We start from the raw sequence: 14,698 nt of genomic DNA, 5'->3' as shown, positions 1-14,698 counted from the left end.
GGTCCCAGCTGCCTTGAGATCATTGACAAGATCCTCAAGTGTAGTTCTGGGCTGATTCCTCACCGTTCTCATGATCATTGCAACTCCACGAGGTGAGATCTTGCATGGAGCCCCAGGCCGAGGGAGATTGACAGTTCTTTTGTGTTTCTTCCATTTGCGAATAATCACACCAACTGTTGTCACCTTCTCACCAAGCTTCTTGACGATGGTCTTGTAGCCCATTCCAGCCTTGTGTAGGTCTACAATCTTGTCCCTGACATCCTTGGAGAGCTCTTTGGTCTTGGCCATGGTGGAGAGTTTGGAATCTGATTGATTGATTGATTGCTTCTGTGGACAGGTGTCTTTTAAACAGGTAACAAACTGAGATTAGGAGCACTCCCTTTAAGAGTGTGCTGCTAATCTCAGCTCCTTACCTGTTTAAAAGACACCTGGGAGCCAGAAATCTTTCTGATTGAGAGGGGGTCAAATACTTATTTCCCTCATTAAAATGCAAATCAATTTATAACATTTTTGACATGCGTTTTTCTGATTTTTTGTTGTTGTTATTCTGTCTCTCACTGTTCAAATAAACCTACCATTAAAATTATAGACTGATCATTTCTTTGTCAGTGGGCAAACGTACAAAATCAGCAAGTGATCAAATACTTTTTCCCCTCACTGTATATGGTTTTAAATGTACTTAAGTATCAAAAGTGAAAGCAAAGGCTATATATCAAATTCCTTATATTATGCAGATGTTCTTGTTTTTATTTATTTATGGAAAGCCAGGGGCACAGTCTAACAATATTTTACAAACCAGATCAGAGGCATTAGGGATGAGTTCTCTTAATAAGTGTATGAATTTGACCGTTTTGCTGTCCTGCCTGAGCATTCGAAATGTAACGAGGACATATTTTCTTTCTGAATGTTGTCATGCAAAAGTAAAAAAATAAATACATTTTCAAGTACAGATACCTGTTACCATGGAAACAAGAGTTTATCAGTGTGTGTCATGTTCATGCAGATTTACAGTGATATTTACATTACAAAATCAGTTGTCTTAGTGTTACCCAGAGAACAGGATGGTTTTAAACGCCTGCTCTTTACTGCACTGACCCAATATCTCCAACAGACAGACACACGCAGAGAGAGAGAGAGAGAGAGAGATTTGAGAGATTTGAGAGATATTGATAATATATTGGGACAGCAATTAGGGATGGGGAGGTACTTGAATATTCAAACCGAGCTTAGTCTAGTATTGGATCAACTGTTGTATGATTTTTTTATTTCTTAAAAATAACAAACGTTTGAATGAAGTTGTATAAGCTTTTACTTGAGCTACTGCTCGTTCTTATGTTGCGTTTTACATGAAAAGGCAATTTAGCCTACTTTTATAGCGCATTTTAAGCTAGCCCTCCAGTCAGTCCTGACATAGAAGTAGGCCTGTATGCTCCCCACTTCAAATAGCGATTATAGGCGCGCACCTATTCGTCCCCAGGCTAAATGCGCATTATTGGAGTAGATTGCTAAAGTGAAAGTACTAACGCAGAATTTAGGGGGAATAAGAGTCTGATGGTGAACGAGATAAACGGGAACCTGACAGAGCTGCCAATATAATTTGACAGACCATTGAGATCCATGCAAAACACTCGCCAGATACATGTTATTATTCAGCCATTGAGGCCAGAAATGTAACGCTGTGACGTAGAAGTCACTCAGAGCTTATTTCGTTTTCAATTTATTGAGCTAGGCTATAGCAAATATGAGGCAAATTCTATCATGGCGAACATCAGACTTTATTTATTTATTTTTGCCAACATCAAACTTAATCTTTCACAAAATCGCCTCTATGACATACTTCTTTATTACGACGTGGAAACTCGATTTCAGAACCTTGGACAATTCTGATGTTCACAACCATAACAGCCTTGAACTCAAAGCACTGGACAACCCGTCTTTACCTTTCAATTAACAAAGAAAATATTGAAATATCTTTAGAATTTCTCACATATCAACTTGAAATCAGTGAGTAATATTTTTGTTTTGTTTTGGAATGTTATATTGCTCATGTTTATGAATACATAACACTAATGCCTATGCTTAATACTGTGATTTAGAATCTGTCCCAAATGGAAGCCTGTTTCCTATATAAAGCACTGCTTTTGACCAGACGCCTTTGGGCCATGGTAAAAAGCAGTGCACTTTATAGGGAATAGGTTGCCATTTCAGAGACAGCCAGAGCTGAGCTAGCTAGGCCTACTGAACTGATGCCATGCATTTCATTTTGCTAATATTGAAGCATTTTGTTTTCCACAGGCACTATTGACCATGGGATCCGCAATGTCTATCTCGGTCCGCAAGAAGACAGTCCTCTTCAAAGATGGGCCGGACACTGTGGGCCACTTGATGGAAGTCCAGACCGGTAAGAGCGCAAAAGACAAGACTCTGAAGCGCTACTCGCCATGGAGGCGGATTGTGAAGAAGAAGAGCTCCAAGAAGGAGCAGGCTCACGAGAACACCAACCAAAACAACATTATCCATCTGAGTAATGAGAACCTGGAGAAGTCTCAGTCCTTCTCCAACCTGTCCTCCCTCACCCTGGAGAAGTCTCAGTCCTGTGACAAGCTGTCAACCCAGGACCAGAGCGCTCCAGCCATCTCCAAGAACGCCGCCTCGTCGGTCGAGAAGGCCCCCATATCCAACTCAAACACGGCCCCCGACACGCCCCAGATGGTGACCGTCCAGGACCTCGACACGCCCAGGAGGTTGGTGATGGTCCACGCTACAACCGGCGAGCTGCTGCGCTGCCTGGGTGAGTTCCTGTGCCGGCGCTGCCACCGGCTCCAGGACATGTCTTCCATGGACCCGGTGCTGTGGCTGCGGGTGGTGGACCGTTATCTGCTGGACAACTGCTATCAGAACCAGAGCTGCATCAATCCGGCCGCTGTGGTCTTCCTCTACATGCTGTGCCGCGAGGCGGTTTCCTCCGAGGTGGCCACCTTGCAGGAGCTGCATGCCGTGCTGCTCACCTGCCTCTACACGACCTGCTCCTACATGGGCAACGAGATCGGCTACCCCCTGAAACCCTTCCTGGTGGACACCTGCAAGCAGACCTTCTGGATCCGCTGCATGACCATCACCAAGCTGATGAGTGTGAAGATGCTCCAGATGAACACAGACCCTAACTTCTTCTCCCAGGTGTTTGCTGACCTGAAGAATGAGAGCCAGAAGGAGGAGAAGAAGAGCCGCCTGCTCAGCGGCGTGTACAGCACTCAGTGAGGGACCTAGGGTATAGGGGCCAGGGGAGGGTGAGGGCCTACTACAGACTGACATTTTAGAATGGAAGGGAGGAGGACTGGTTGAGGGAGTGGGAAGAGTGTGAGCTTTGTTGGGAAAATATGATTTATAGATTTTAAGGGTTAATATGAGGGTTAATTTGGCTTGAAAGAGAACACAAATCGGTAGCTATGAATGTGTGGAGGACTGAGGCTTGAGCTTACTATCTACAGTACCAGCTGACTGTCTGATGTGTGCACTGCCTACCACGGGAGGATTGGAGGCACCCTTGAGTGACTGGGCAAGTGCTCACATCACACTGAGGCTGCAGCCCACCAGCCTACTGTTCTGACTGTGGGAGATGTCCACTTCCTACCACGGGAGGGAAGGAGGCACCCTTGTGTGAGTGGACTAGTGCTCTGATCATGGTTGAACAGACAACCTGCAACCCTGGCGCTGTAGACAGTGAAGTGAACACCAATGTTCCCCCGCAGCAAGCACGGGACAGTTCTGGGGGACAGGGATTCGTTTGAGGACCATTGGTTCTGATGAATTTGAACGAACAGTGTGACTGTTTTGGAATAAAATGCTTTATATAATTTCTTAAAAACATCACATGTTGTGTCATTATTTTACAAATATATATTTTCCAGGTCATTTTGAGATCTTGGTGGAGATAATACTTTACGAGTGGTGGAAAAAGAACCAAATTGTCATACTTGAGTAAAAGTAAAGATACTTAATAGACAATGACTCAAGAAAAAAAGGAAAGTCACCCAGTATAATACTACTTGAGTAAAAGTAAAGATACTTTATAGAAAATGACTCAAGAAAAAAAGGAAAGTCACCCAGTATAATACTACTTGAGTAAAAGTAAAGATACTTAATAGAAAATGACTCAAGTAAAAGTGAAAGTCACCCAGTAAAATACTACTTGAGTAAAAGTAAAGATACTTAATAGAAAATGACTCAAGTAAAAGTGAAAGTCACCCAGTAAAATACTACTTGAGTAAAAGTAAAGATACTTAATAGAAAATGACTCAAGTAACAGTGAAAGTCATCCAGTAAAATATTACTTGAGTAAAAGTCTAAAGGTTCAGTGAGGGGAAAAAGTATTTGATCCCCTGCTGATTTTGTACATTTGCACACTGACAAAGAATTGATCAGTCTACAATTTTAATGGTAGGTTTATTTGAACAGTGAGAGACAGAATAACAACAAAGAAATCCAGAAAAACACATGTCAAAAATGTTATAAAATGATTTGCATTTTAATGTAGGAAATAAGTATTTGACCCCTCTGCAAAACATGACGTAGTACTTGGTGGCAAAACCCTTGATGGCAATCACAGAGGTCAGATGTTTCTTGTAGTTGGCCACCAGGTTTGCACACATCTCAGGAGGGATTTTGTCCCACTCCTCTTTGCAGATCTTCTCCAAGTTATTAAGGTTTCGAGGCTGACGTTTGGCAACTCGAACCTTCAGCTCCCTCCACAGATTTTCTATGGGATTAAGGTCTGGAGACTGGCTAGGCCACTCCAGGACCTTAATGTGCTTCTTCTTGAGCCACTCCTTTGTTGCCTTGGCCGTGTGTTTTGGGTCATTGTCATGCTGGAATACCCATCCACGACCCATTTTCAATGCCCTGGCTGAGGGAAGGAGGTTCTCACCCAAGATTTGACGGTACATGGCCCCGTCCATCGTCCCTTTGATGCATTGAAGTTGTTCTGTCCCCTTAGCAGAAAAACACCCCCAAAGCATAATGTTTCCACCTCCATGTTTGACGGTGGGGATGGTGTTCTTGGGGTCATAGGCAGCATTCCTCCTCCTCCAAACACGCCGAGTTGAGTTGATGCCAAAGAGCTCCATTTTGGTCTCATCTGACCACAACACTTTCACCCAGTTGTCCTCTGAATCATTCAGATGTTCATTGGCAAACTTCAGACGGGCATGTATATGTGCTTTCTTGAGCAGGGGGACCTTGCGGGCGCTGCAGGATTTCAGTCCTTCACGGCGTAGTGTGTTACCAATTGTTTTCTTGGTGACTATGGTCCCAGCTGCCTTGAGATCATTGACAAGATCCTCAAGTGTAGTTCTGGGCTGATTCCTCACCGTTCTCATGATCATTGCAACTCCACGAGGTGAGATCTTGCATGGAGCCCCAGGCCGAGGGAGATTGACAGTTCTTTTGTGTTTCTTCCATTTGCGAATAATCACACCAACTGTTGTCACCTTCTCACCAAGCTTCTTGACGATGGTCTTGTAGCCCATTCCAGCCTTGTGTAGGTCTACAATCTTGTCCCTGACATCCTTGGAGAGCTCTTTGGTCTTGGCCATGGTGGAGAGTTTGGAATCTGATTGATTGATTGCTTCTGTGGACAGGTGTCTTTTAAACAGGTAACAAACTGAGATTAGGAGCACTCCCTTTAAGAGTGTGCTGCTAATCTCAGCTCCTTACCTGTTTAAAAGACACCTGGGAGCCAGAAATCTTTCTGATTGAGAGGGGGTCAAATACTTATTTCCCTCATTAAAATGCAAATCAATTTATAACATTTTTGACATGCGTTTTTCTGATTTTTTGTTGTTGTTATTCTGTCTCTCACTGTTCAAATAAACCTACCATTAAAATTATAGACTGATCATTTCTTTGTCAGTGGGCAAACGTACAAAATCAGCAAGGGATCAAATACTTTTTCCCCTCACTGTATATGGTTTTAAATGTACTTAAGTATCAAAAGTGAAAGCAAAGGCTATATATCAAATTCCTTATATTATGCAGATGTTCTTGTTTTTATTTATTTATGGAAAGCCAGGGGCACAGTCTAACAATATTTTACAAACCAGATCAGAGGCATTAGGGATGAGTTCTCTTAATAAGTGTATGAATTTGACCGTTTTGCTGTCCTGCCTGAGCATTCGAAATGTAACGAGGACATATTTTCTTTCTGAATGTTGTCATGCAAAAGTAAAAAAATAAATACATTTTCAAGTACAGATACCTGTTACCATGGAAACAAGAGTTTATCAGTGTGTGTCATGTTCATGCAGATTTACAGTGATATTTACATTACAAAATCAGTTGTCTTAGTGTTACCCAGAGAACAGGATGGTTTTAAACGCCTGCTCTTTACTGCACTGACCCAATATCTCCAACAGACAGACACACGCAGACAGACACACGCAGAGAGAGAGAGAGAGAGAGAGAGAGAGAGAGAGAGAGAGAGGAGAGAGGAGAGAGAGAGAGAGAGAGAGAGAGAGAGAGAGAGAGAGAGAGAGAGAGAGAGAGAGATTTGAGTTTGTGAGATATTGATAATATATTGGGACAGCAATTAGGGATGGGGAGGTACTTGAATATTCAAACCGAGCTTAGTCTAGTATTGGATCAACTGTTGTATGATTTTTTTATTTCTTAAAAATAACAAACGTTTGAATGAAGTTGTATAAGCTTTTACTTGAGCTACTGCTGGTTCTTATGTTGCGTTTTACATGAAAAGGCAATTTAGCCTACTTTTATAGCGCATTTTAAGCTAGCCCTCCAGTCAGTCCTGACATAGAAGTAGGCCTGTATGCTCCCCACTTCAAATAGCGATTATAGGCGCGCACCTATTCGTCCCCAGGCTAAATGCGCATTATTGGAGTAGATTGCTAAAGTGAAAGTACTAACGCAGAATTTAGGGGGAATAAGAGTCTGATGGTGAACGAGATAAACGGGAACCTGACAGAGCTGCCAATATAATTTGACAGACCATTGAGATCCATGCAAAACACTCGCCAGATACATGTTATTCAGCCATTGAGGCCAGAAATGTAACGCTGTGACGTAGAAGTCACTCAGAGCTTATTTCGTTTTCAATTTATTGAGCTAGGCTATAGCAAATATGAGGCAAATTCTATCATGGCGAACATCAGACTTTATTTATTTATTTTTGCCAACATCAAACTTAATCTTTCACAAAATCGCCTCTATGACATACTTCTTTATTACGACGTGGAAACTCGATTTCAGAACCTTGGACAATTCTGATGTTCACAACCATAACAGCCTTGAACTCAAAGCACTGGACAACCCGTCTTTACCTTTCAATTAACAAAGAAAATATTGAAATATCTTTAGAATTTCTCACATATCAACTTGAAATCAGTGAGTAATATTTTTGTTTTGTTTTGGAATGTTATATTGCTCATGTTTATGAATACATAACACTAATGCCTATGCTTAATTCTGTGATTTAGAATCTGTCCCAAATGGAAGCCTGTTTCCTATATAAAGCACTGCTTTTGACCAGACGCCTTTGGGCCATGGTAAAAAAAAAGCAGTGCACTTTATAGGGAATAGGTTGCCATTTCAGAGACAGCCAGAGCTGAGCTAGCTAGGCCTACTGAACTGATGCCATGCATTTCATTTTGCTAATATTGAAGCATTTTGTTTTCCACAGGCACTATTGACCATGGGATCCGCAATGTCTATCTCGGTCCGCAAGAAGACAGTCCTCTTCAAAGATGGGCCGGACACTGTGGGCCACTTGATGGAAGTCCAGACCGGTAAGAGCGCAAAAGACAAGACTCTGAAGCGCTACTCGCCATGGAGGCGGATTGTGAAGAAGAAGAGCTCCAAGAAGGAGCAGGCTCACGAGAACACCAACCAAAACAACATTATCCATCTGAGTAATGAGAACCTGGAGAAGTCTCAGTCCTTCTCCAACCTGTCCTCCCTCACCCTGGAGAAGTCTCAGTCCTGTGACAAGCTGTCAACCCAGGACCAGAGCGCTCCAGCCATCTCCAAGAACGCCGCCTCGTCGGTCGAGAAGGCCCCCATATCCAACTCAAACACGGCCCCCGACACGCCCCAGATGGTGACCGTCCAGGACCTCGACACGCCCAGGAGGTTGGTGATGGTCCACGCTACAACCGGCGAGCTGCTGCGCTGCCTGGGTGAGTTCCTGTGCCGGCGCTGCCACCGGCTCCAGGACATGTCTTCCATGGACCCGGTGCTGTGGCTGCGGGTGGTGGACCGTTATCTGCTGGACAACTGCTATCAGAACCAGAGCTGCATCAATCCGGCCGCTGTGGTCTTCCTCTACATGCTGTGCCGCGAGGCGGTTTCCTCCGAGGTGGCCACCTTGCAGGAGCTGCATGCCGTGCTGCTCACCTGCCTCTACACGACCTGCTCCTACATGGGCAACGAGATCGGCTACCCCCTGAAACCCTTCCTGGTGGACACCTGCAAGCAGACCTTCTGGATCCGCTGCATGACCATCACCAAGCTGATGAGTGTGAAGATGCTCCAGATGAACACAGACCCTAACTTCTTCTCCCAGGTGTTTGCTGACCTGAAGAATGAGAGCCAGAAGGAGGAGAAGAAGAGCCGCCTGCTCAGCGGCGTGTACAGCACTCAGTGAGGGACCTAGGGTATAGGGGCCAGGGGAGGGTGAGGGCCTACTACAGACTGACATTTTAAAATGGAAGGGAGGAGGACTGGTTGAGGGAGTGGGAAGAGTGTGAGCTTTGATGGGAAAATATGATTTATAGATTTTAAGGGTTAATATGAGGGTTAATTTGGCTTGAAAGAGAACACAAATCGGTAGCTATGAATGTGTGGAGGACTGAGGCTTGAGCTTACTATCTACAGTACCAGCTGACTGTCTGATGTGTGCACTGCCTACCACGGGAGGATTGGAGGCACCCTTGAGTGACTGGGCAAGTGCTCACATCACACTGAGGCTGCAGCCCACCAGCCTACTGTTCTGACTGTGGGAGATGTCCACTTCCTACCACGGGAGGGAAGGAGGCACCCTTGTGTGAGTGGACTAGTGCTCTGATCATGGTTGAACAGACAACCTGCAACCCTGGCGCTGTAGACAGTGAAGTGAACACCAATGTTCCCCCGCAGCAAGCACGGGACAGTTCTGGGGGACAGGGATTCGTTTGAGGACCATTGGTTCTGATGAATTTGAACGAACAGTGTGACTGTTTTGGAATAAAATGCTTTATATAATTTCTTAAAAACATCACATGTTGTGTCATTATTTTACAAATATATATTTTCCAGGTCATTTTGAGATCTTGGTGGAGATAATACTTTACGAGTGGTGGAAAAAGAACCAAATTGTCATACTTGAGTAAAAGTAAAGATACTTTATAGACAATGACTCAAGAAAAAAAGGAAAGTCACCCAGTATAATACTACTTGAGTAAAAGTAAAGATACTTTATAGAAAATGACTCAAGAAAAAAAGGCAAAGTCACCCAGTATAATACTACTTGAGTAAAAGTAAAGATACTTAATAGAAAATGACTCAAGTAAAAGTGAAAGTCACCCAGTAAAATACTACTTGAGTAAAAGTAAAGATACTTAATAGAAAATGACTCAAGTAAAAGTGAAAGTCACCCAGTAAAATACTACTTGAGTAAAAGTAAAGATACTTAATAGAAAATGACTCAAGTAACAGTGAAAGTCATCCAGTAAAATATTACTTGAGTAAAAGTCTAAAGGTTCAGTGAGGGGAAAAAGTATTTGATCCCCTGCTGATTTTGTACATTTGCACACTGACAAAGAATTGATCAGTCTACAATTTTAATGGTAGGTTTATTTGAACAGTGAGAGACAGAATAACAACAAAGAAATCCAGAAAAACACATGTCAAAAATGTTATAAAATGATTTGCATTTTAATGTAGGAAATAAGTATTTGACCCCTCTGCAAAACATGACTTAGTACTTGGTGGCAAAACCCTTGATGGCAATCACAGAGGTCAGATGTTTCTTGTAGTTGGCCACCAGGTTTGCACACATCTCAGGAGGGATTTTGTCCCACTCCTCTTTGCAGATCTTCTCCAAGTTATTAAGGTTTCGAGGCTGACGTTTGGCAACTCGAACCTTCAGCTCCCTCCACAGATTTTCTATGGGATTAAGGTCTGGAGACTGGCTAGGCCACTCCAGGACCTTAACGTGCTTCTTCTTGAGCCACTCCTTTGTTGCCTTGGCCGTGTGTTTTGGGTCATTGTCATGCTGGAATACCCATCCACGACCCATTTTCAATGCCCTGGCTGAGGGAAGGAGGTTCTCACCCAAGATTTGACGGTACATGGCCCCGTCCATCGTCCCTTTGATGCATTGAAGTTGTTCTGTCCCCTTAGCAGAAAAACACCCCCAAAGCATAATGTTTCCACCTCCATGTTTGACGGTGGGGATGGTGTTCTTGGGGTCATAGGCAGCATTCCTCCTCCTCCAAACACGCCGAGTTGAGTTGATGCCAAAGAGCTCCATTTTGGTCTCATCTGACCACAACACTTTCACCCAGTTGTCCTCTGAATCATTCAGATGTTCATTGGCAAACTTCAGACGGGCATGTATATGTGCTTTCTTGAGCAGGGGGACCTTGCGGGCGCTGCAGGATTTCAGTCCTTCACGGCGTAGTGTGTTACCAATTGTTTTCTTGGTGACTATGGTCCCAGCTGCCTTGAGATCATTGACAAGATCCTCAAGTGTAGTTCTGGGCTGATTCCTCACCGTTCTCATGATCATTGCAACTCCACGAGGTGAGATCTTGCATGGAGCCCCAGGCCGAGGGAGATTGACAGTTCTTTTGTGTTTCTTCCATTTGCGAATAATCACACCAACTGTTGTCACCTTCTCACCAAGCTTCTTGACGATGGTCTTGTAGCCCATTCCAGCCTTGTGTAGGTCTACAATCTTGTCCCTGACATCCTTGGAGAGCTCTTTGGTCTTGGCCATGGTGGAGAGTTTGGAATCTGATTGATTGATGATTGCTTCTGTGGACAGGTGTCTTTTAAACAGGTAACAAACTGAGATTAGGAGCACTCCCTTTAAGAGTGTGCTGCTAATCTCAGCTCCTTACCTGTTTAAAAGACACCTGGGAGCCAGAAATCTTTCTGATTGAGAGGGGGTCAAATACTTATTTCCCTCATTAAAATGCAAATCAATTTATAACATTTTTGACATGCGTTTTTCTGATTTTTTGTTGTTGTTATTCTGTCTCTCACTGTTCAAATAAACCTACCATTAAAATTATAGACTGATCATTTCTTTGTCAGTGGGCAAACGTACAAAATCAGCAAGGGATCAAATACTTTTTCCCCTCACTGTATATGGTTTTAAATGTACTTAAGTATCAAAAGTGAAAGCAAAGGCTATATATCAAATTCCTTATATTATGCAGATGTTCTTGTTTTTATTTATTTATGGAAAGCCAGGGGCACAGTCTAACAATATTTTACAAACCAGATCAGAGGCATTAGGGATGAGTTCTCTTAATAAGTGTATGAATTTGACCGTTTTGCTGTCCTGCCTGAGCATTCGAAATGTAACGAGGACATATTTTCTTTCTGAATGTTGTCATGCAAAAGTAAAAAAATAAATACATTTCAAGTACAGATACCTGTTACCATGGAAACAAGAGTTTATCAGTGTGTGTCATGTTCATGCAGATTTACAGTGATATTTACATTACAAAATCAGTTGTCTTAGTGTTACCCAGAGAACAGGATGGTTTTAAACGCCTGCTCTTTACTGCACTGACCCAATATCTCCAACAGACAGACACACGCAGACAGACACACGCAGAGAGAGAGAGAGAGAGAGAGAGAGAGAGAGAGAGAGAGAGAGAGAGAGAGTGAGAGAGAGAGAGAGAGAGAGAGAGAGAGAGAGGAGAGAGAGGAGAGAGAGAGAGAGAGGGAGAGAGAGAGAGAGAGAGAGAGAGAGAGAGAGAGAGAGAGAGATTTGAGTTTGTGAGATATTGATAATATATTGGGACAGCAATTAGGGATGGGGAGGTACTTGAACTATTCAAAACCGAGCTTAGTCTACTATTGGATGAACTGTTGTATGATTTTTTTATTTCTTAAAAATAACAAACTTTGAATGAAGTTGTATAAGCTTTTATTTGAGCTACTGCTGGTTCTTATGTTGCGTTTTACATGAAAAGACAATTTAGCCTACATTTATATCGCATTTTAAGCTAGCCCTCCAGTCAGTCCTGACATAGAAGTAGGCCTGTATGCTCCCCACTTCAAATAGCGATTATAGGCGCGCACCTATTCGTCCCCAGGCCAAATGCGCATTATTGGAGTAGATTGCTAAAGTGAAAGTACTAACGCAAAATGTAGGGGGAATAAGAGTCTGATGGTGAACGAGATAAACGGGAACCAGACAGAGCTGCCAATATAATTTGACAGACCATTTGAGATCCATGCAAAACACTCGCCAGATACATGTTATTCAGCCATTGAGGCCAGAAATGTAACGCTGTGACGTAGAAGTCACTCAGCTTATTTCGTTTTCAATTTATTGAGCTAGGCTGTAGCAAATATGAGGCAAATTCTATCATGGCGAACGTCAGACTTTATTTATTTATTTTTGGCAACATCAAACTTAATCTTTCACAAAATCGCCTCTATGACATACTTCTTTATTACGACGTGGAAACTCGATTTCAGAACCTTGGACAATTCTAATGTTCACAACCATAACAGCCTTGAACTCAAAGCACTGGGCAACCCGTCTTTACCTTTCAATTAACAAAGAAAATATTGAAATATCTTTAGAATTTTTCACATATCAACTTGAAATCAGTGAGTAATATTTTTGTTTTGCTTTGGAATGTTATATTGCTGATGTTTATGAATACATAACACTAATGCCTATGCTTAATACTGTGATTTAGAATCTGTCCCAAATGGAACCCTGTTTCCTATATAAATCACTGCTTTTGACCAGACCCCTTTGGGCGATGGTTAAAAGCAGTGCACTTTATAGGGAATAGGTTGCCATTTCGGAGACAGCCAGAGCTGAGCTAGCTAGGCCTACTGAACTGATGCCATGCATTTCATTTTGCCAATATTGAAGCATTTTGTTTTCCACAGGCACTATTGACTATGGGATCCGCAATGTCTATCTCGGTCCGCAAGAAGACAGTCCTCTTCAAAGATGGGCCGGACACTGTGGGCCACTTGATGGAAGTCCAGACCGGTAAGAATGCAAAAGACAAGCCTCTGAAGCGCTACTCGCCATGGAGGCGGATTGTGAAGAAGAAGAGCTCCAAGAAGGTGCAGGCTCACGAGAACACCAACCAAAACAACATTATCCATCTGAGTAATGAGAACCTGGAGAAGTATCAGTCCTTCTCCAACCTGTCCACCCTCACCCCGGAGAAGTCTCAGTCCTGTGACAAGCTGTCAACCCAGGACCAGAGCACTCCAGCCATCTCCAACAACGCCGCCTCGTCGGTCGAGAAGGCCCCCATATCCAACTCAAACACGGCCCCCGACACGCCCCAGATGGTGACCGTCCAGGACCTCGACACGCCCAGGAGGTTGGTGATGGTCCACGCTACAACCGGCGAGCTGCTGCGCTGCCTGGGTGAGTTCCTGTGCCGGCGCTGCCACCGGCTCCAGGACATGTCTTCCATGGACCCGGTGCTGTGGCTGCGGGTGGTGGACCGTTATCTGCTGGACAACTGCTATCAGAACCAGAGCTGCATCAATCCGGCCACTGTGGTCTTCCTCTACATGCTGTGCCGCGAGGCGGTTTCCTCCGAGGTTGCCACCTTGCACGAGCTGCATGCCGTGCTGCTCACCTGCCTCTACACGACCTGCTCCTACATGGGCAACGAGATCGCCTACCCCCTAAAACCCTTCCTGGTGGACACCTGCGGGCAGACCTTCTGGATCCGCTGCATGACCATCACCAAGCTGATGAGTGTCAAGATGCTCCAGATGAACACAGACCCTAACTTCTTCTCCCAGGTGTTTGCTGACCTGAAGAACGAGAGCCAGAAGGAGGAGAAGAAGAGCCGCCTGCACAGCGGTCTGTACAGCACTCAGTGAGGGACCTAGGGTATAGGGGCCAGGGGAGGGTGAGGGCCTACTACAGACTGACATTTTAAAATGATTGGTTTAGGGAGTGGGAAGAGTGTGAGCTTTGATGGGAAAATATGATATATAGATTTTAAGGGTTAATATGAGGGTTAATTTGGCTTGAAAGAGAACACAAATCGGTAGCTATGAATGTGTGGAGGACTGAGGCTTGAGCTTACTATCTACAGTACCAGCTGACTGTCTGATGTGTGCACTGCCTACCACGGGAGGATTGGAGGCACCCTTGAGTGACTGGGCTAGTGCTCACATCACACTGAGGCTGCAGCCCACCAGCCCACTGTTCTGACTGTGGGAGATGTGCACTTCCTACCACGGGAGGGAAGGAGGCACCCTTGTGTGAGTGGACTAGTGCTCTGATCATGGTTGAACAGACAACCTGCAACCCTGGCGCTGTAGACAGTGAAGTGAACACCAATGTTCCCCCACAGCAAGCACGGGACAGTTCTGGGGGACAGGGATTCGTTTGAGGACCATTGGTTCTGATGAATTTGAACGAACAGTGTGACTGTTTTGGAATAAAATGCTTTATATAATTTCTTAAAAACATCAC

At 44.0% G+C, this 14,698-nt stretch overlaps 4 protein-coding genes across 7 annotated transcripts in view; 3 read left to right on the top strand and 1 right to left on the bottom strand.

The window, feature by feature from the left end:
- The window catches only part of dnah9l (dynein, axonemal, heavy polypeptide 9 like), an 85,927-nt gene that overhangs the window by 4,958 nt on the left and 66,271 nt on the right, over positions 1 to 14,698 (bottom strand). The gene's annotated exons all lie outside the window — the stretch shown is intronic.
- LOC106600120 (cyclin-dependent kinase 5 activator 1) lies at positions 2,050 to 3,885 on the top strand. Its single transcript, XM_045714824.2, has one exon. It carries the CDS (start codon positions 2,308 to 2,310, stop codon positions 3,256 to 3,258), a length of 951 nt encoding a protein of 316 aa, XP_045570780.2. The 5' UTR covers positions 2,050 to 2,307; the 3' UTR covers positions 3,259 to 3,885.
- Positions 7,697 to 9,262, top strand: LOC123741644 (cyclin-dependent kinase 5 activator 1-like). Its single transcript, XM_045714823.2, has one exon. It carries the CDS (start codon positions 7,703 to 7,705, stop codon positions 8,651 to 8,653), a length of 951 nt encoding a protein of 316 aa, XP_045570779.2. The 5' UTR covers positions 7,697 to 7,702; the 3' UTR covers positions 8,654 to 9,262.
- Positions 13,141 to 14,678, top strand: LOC123741648 (cyclin-dependent kinase 5 activator 1-like). The gene has a single exon (XM_045714828.2). The coding sequence runs from the start codon at positions 13,147 to 13,149 to the stop codon at positions 14,095 to 14,097; it is 951 nt and encodes a 316-aa protein (XP_045570784.1). The 5' UTR covers positions 13,141 to 13,146; the 3' UTR covers positions 14,098 to 14,678.

Source organism: Salmo salar, chromosome 03 (genome assembly GCF_965601325.2).
Source record: "Salmo salar chromosome 03, fSalSal1, whole genome shotgun sequence".
NCBI lineage: Eukaryota > Metazoa > Chordata > Actinopteri > Salmoniformes > Salmonidae > Salmo > Salmo salar.
This window is presented reverse-complemented; position numbering and strand designations above follow the sequence as displayed.

Excerpts from the sequence above, each read along its gene's own strand:
- LOC106600120 (XM_045714824.2), top strand. The coding sequence starts at position 2,308 with ATGGGATCCGCAATGTCTATCTCGGTCCGCAAGAAGACAGTCCTCTTC.
- LOC123741644 (XM_045714823.2), top strand. The coding sequence starts at position 7,703 with ATGGGATCCGCAATGTCTATCTCGGTCCGCAAGAAGACAGTCCTCTTC.
- LOC123741648 (XM_045714828.2), top strand. The coding sequence starts at position 13,147 with ATGGGATCCGCAATGTCTATCTCGGTCCGCAAGAAGACAGTCCTCTTC.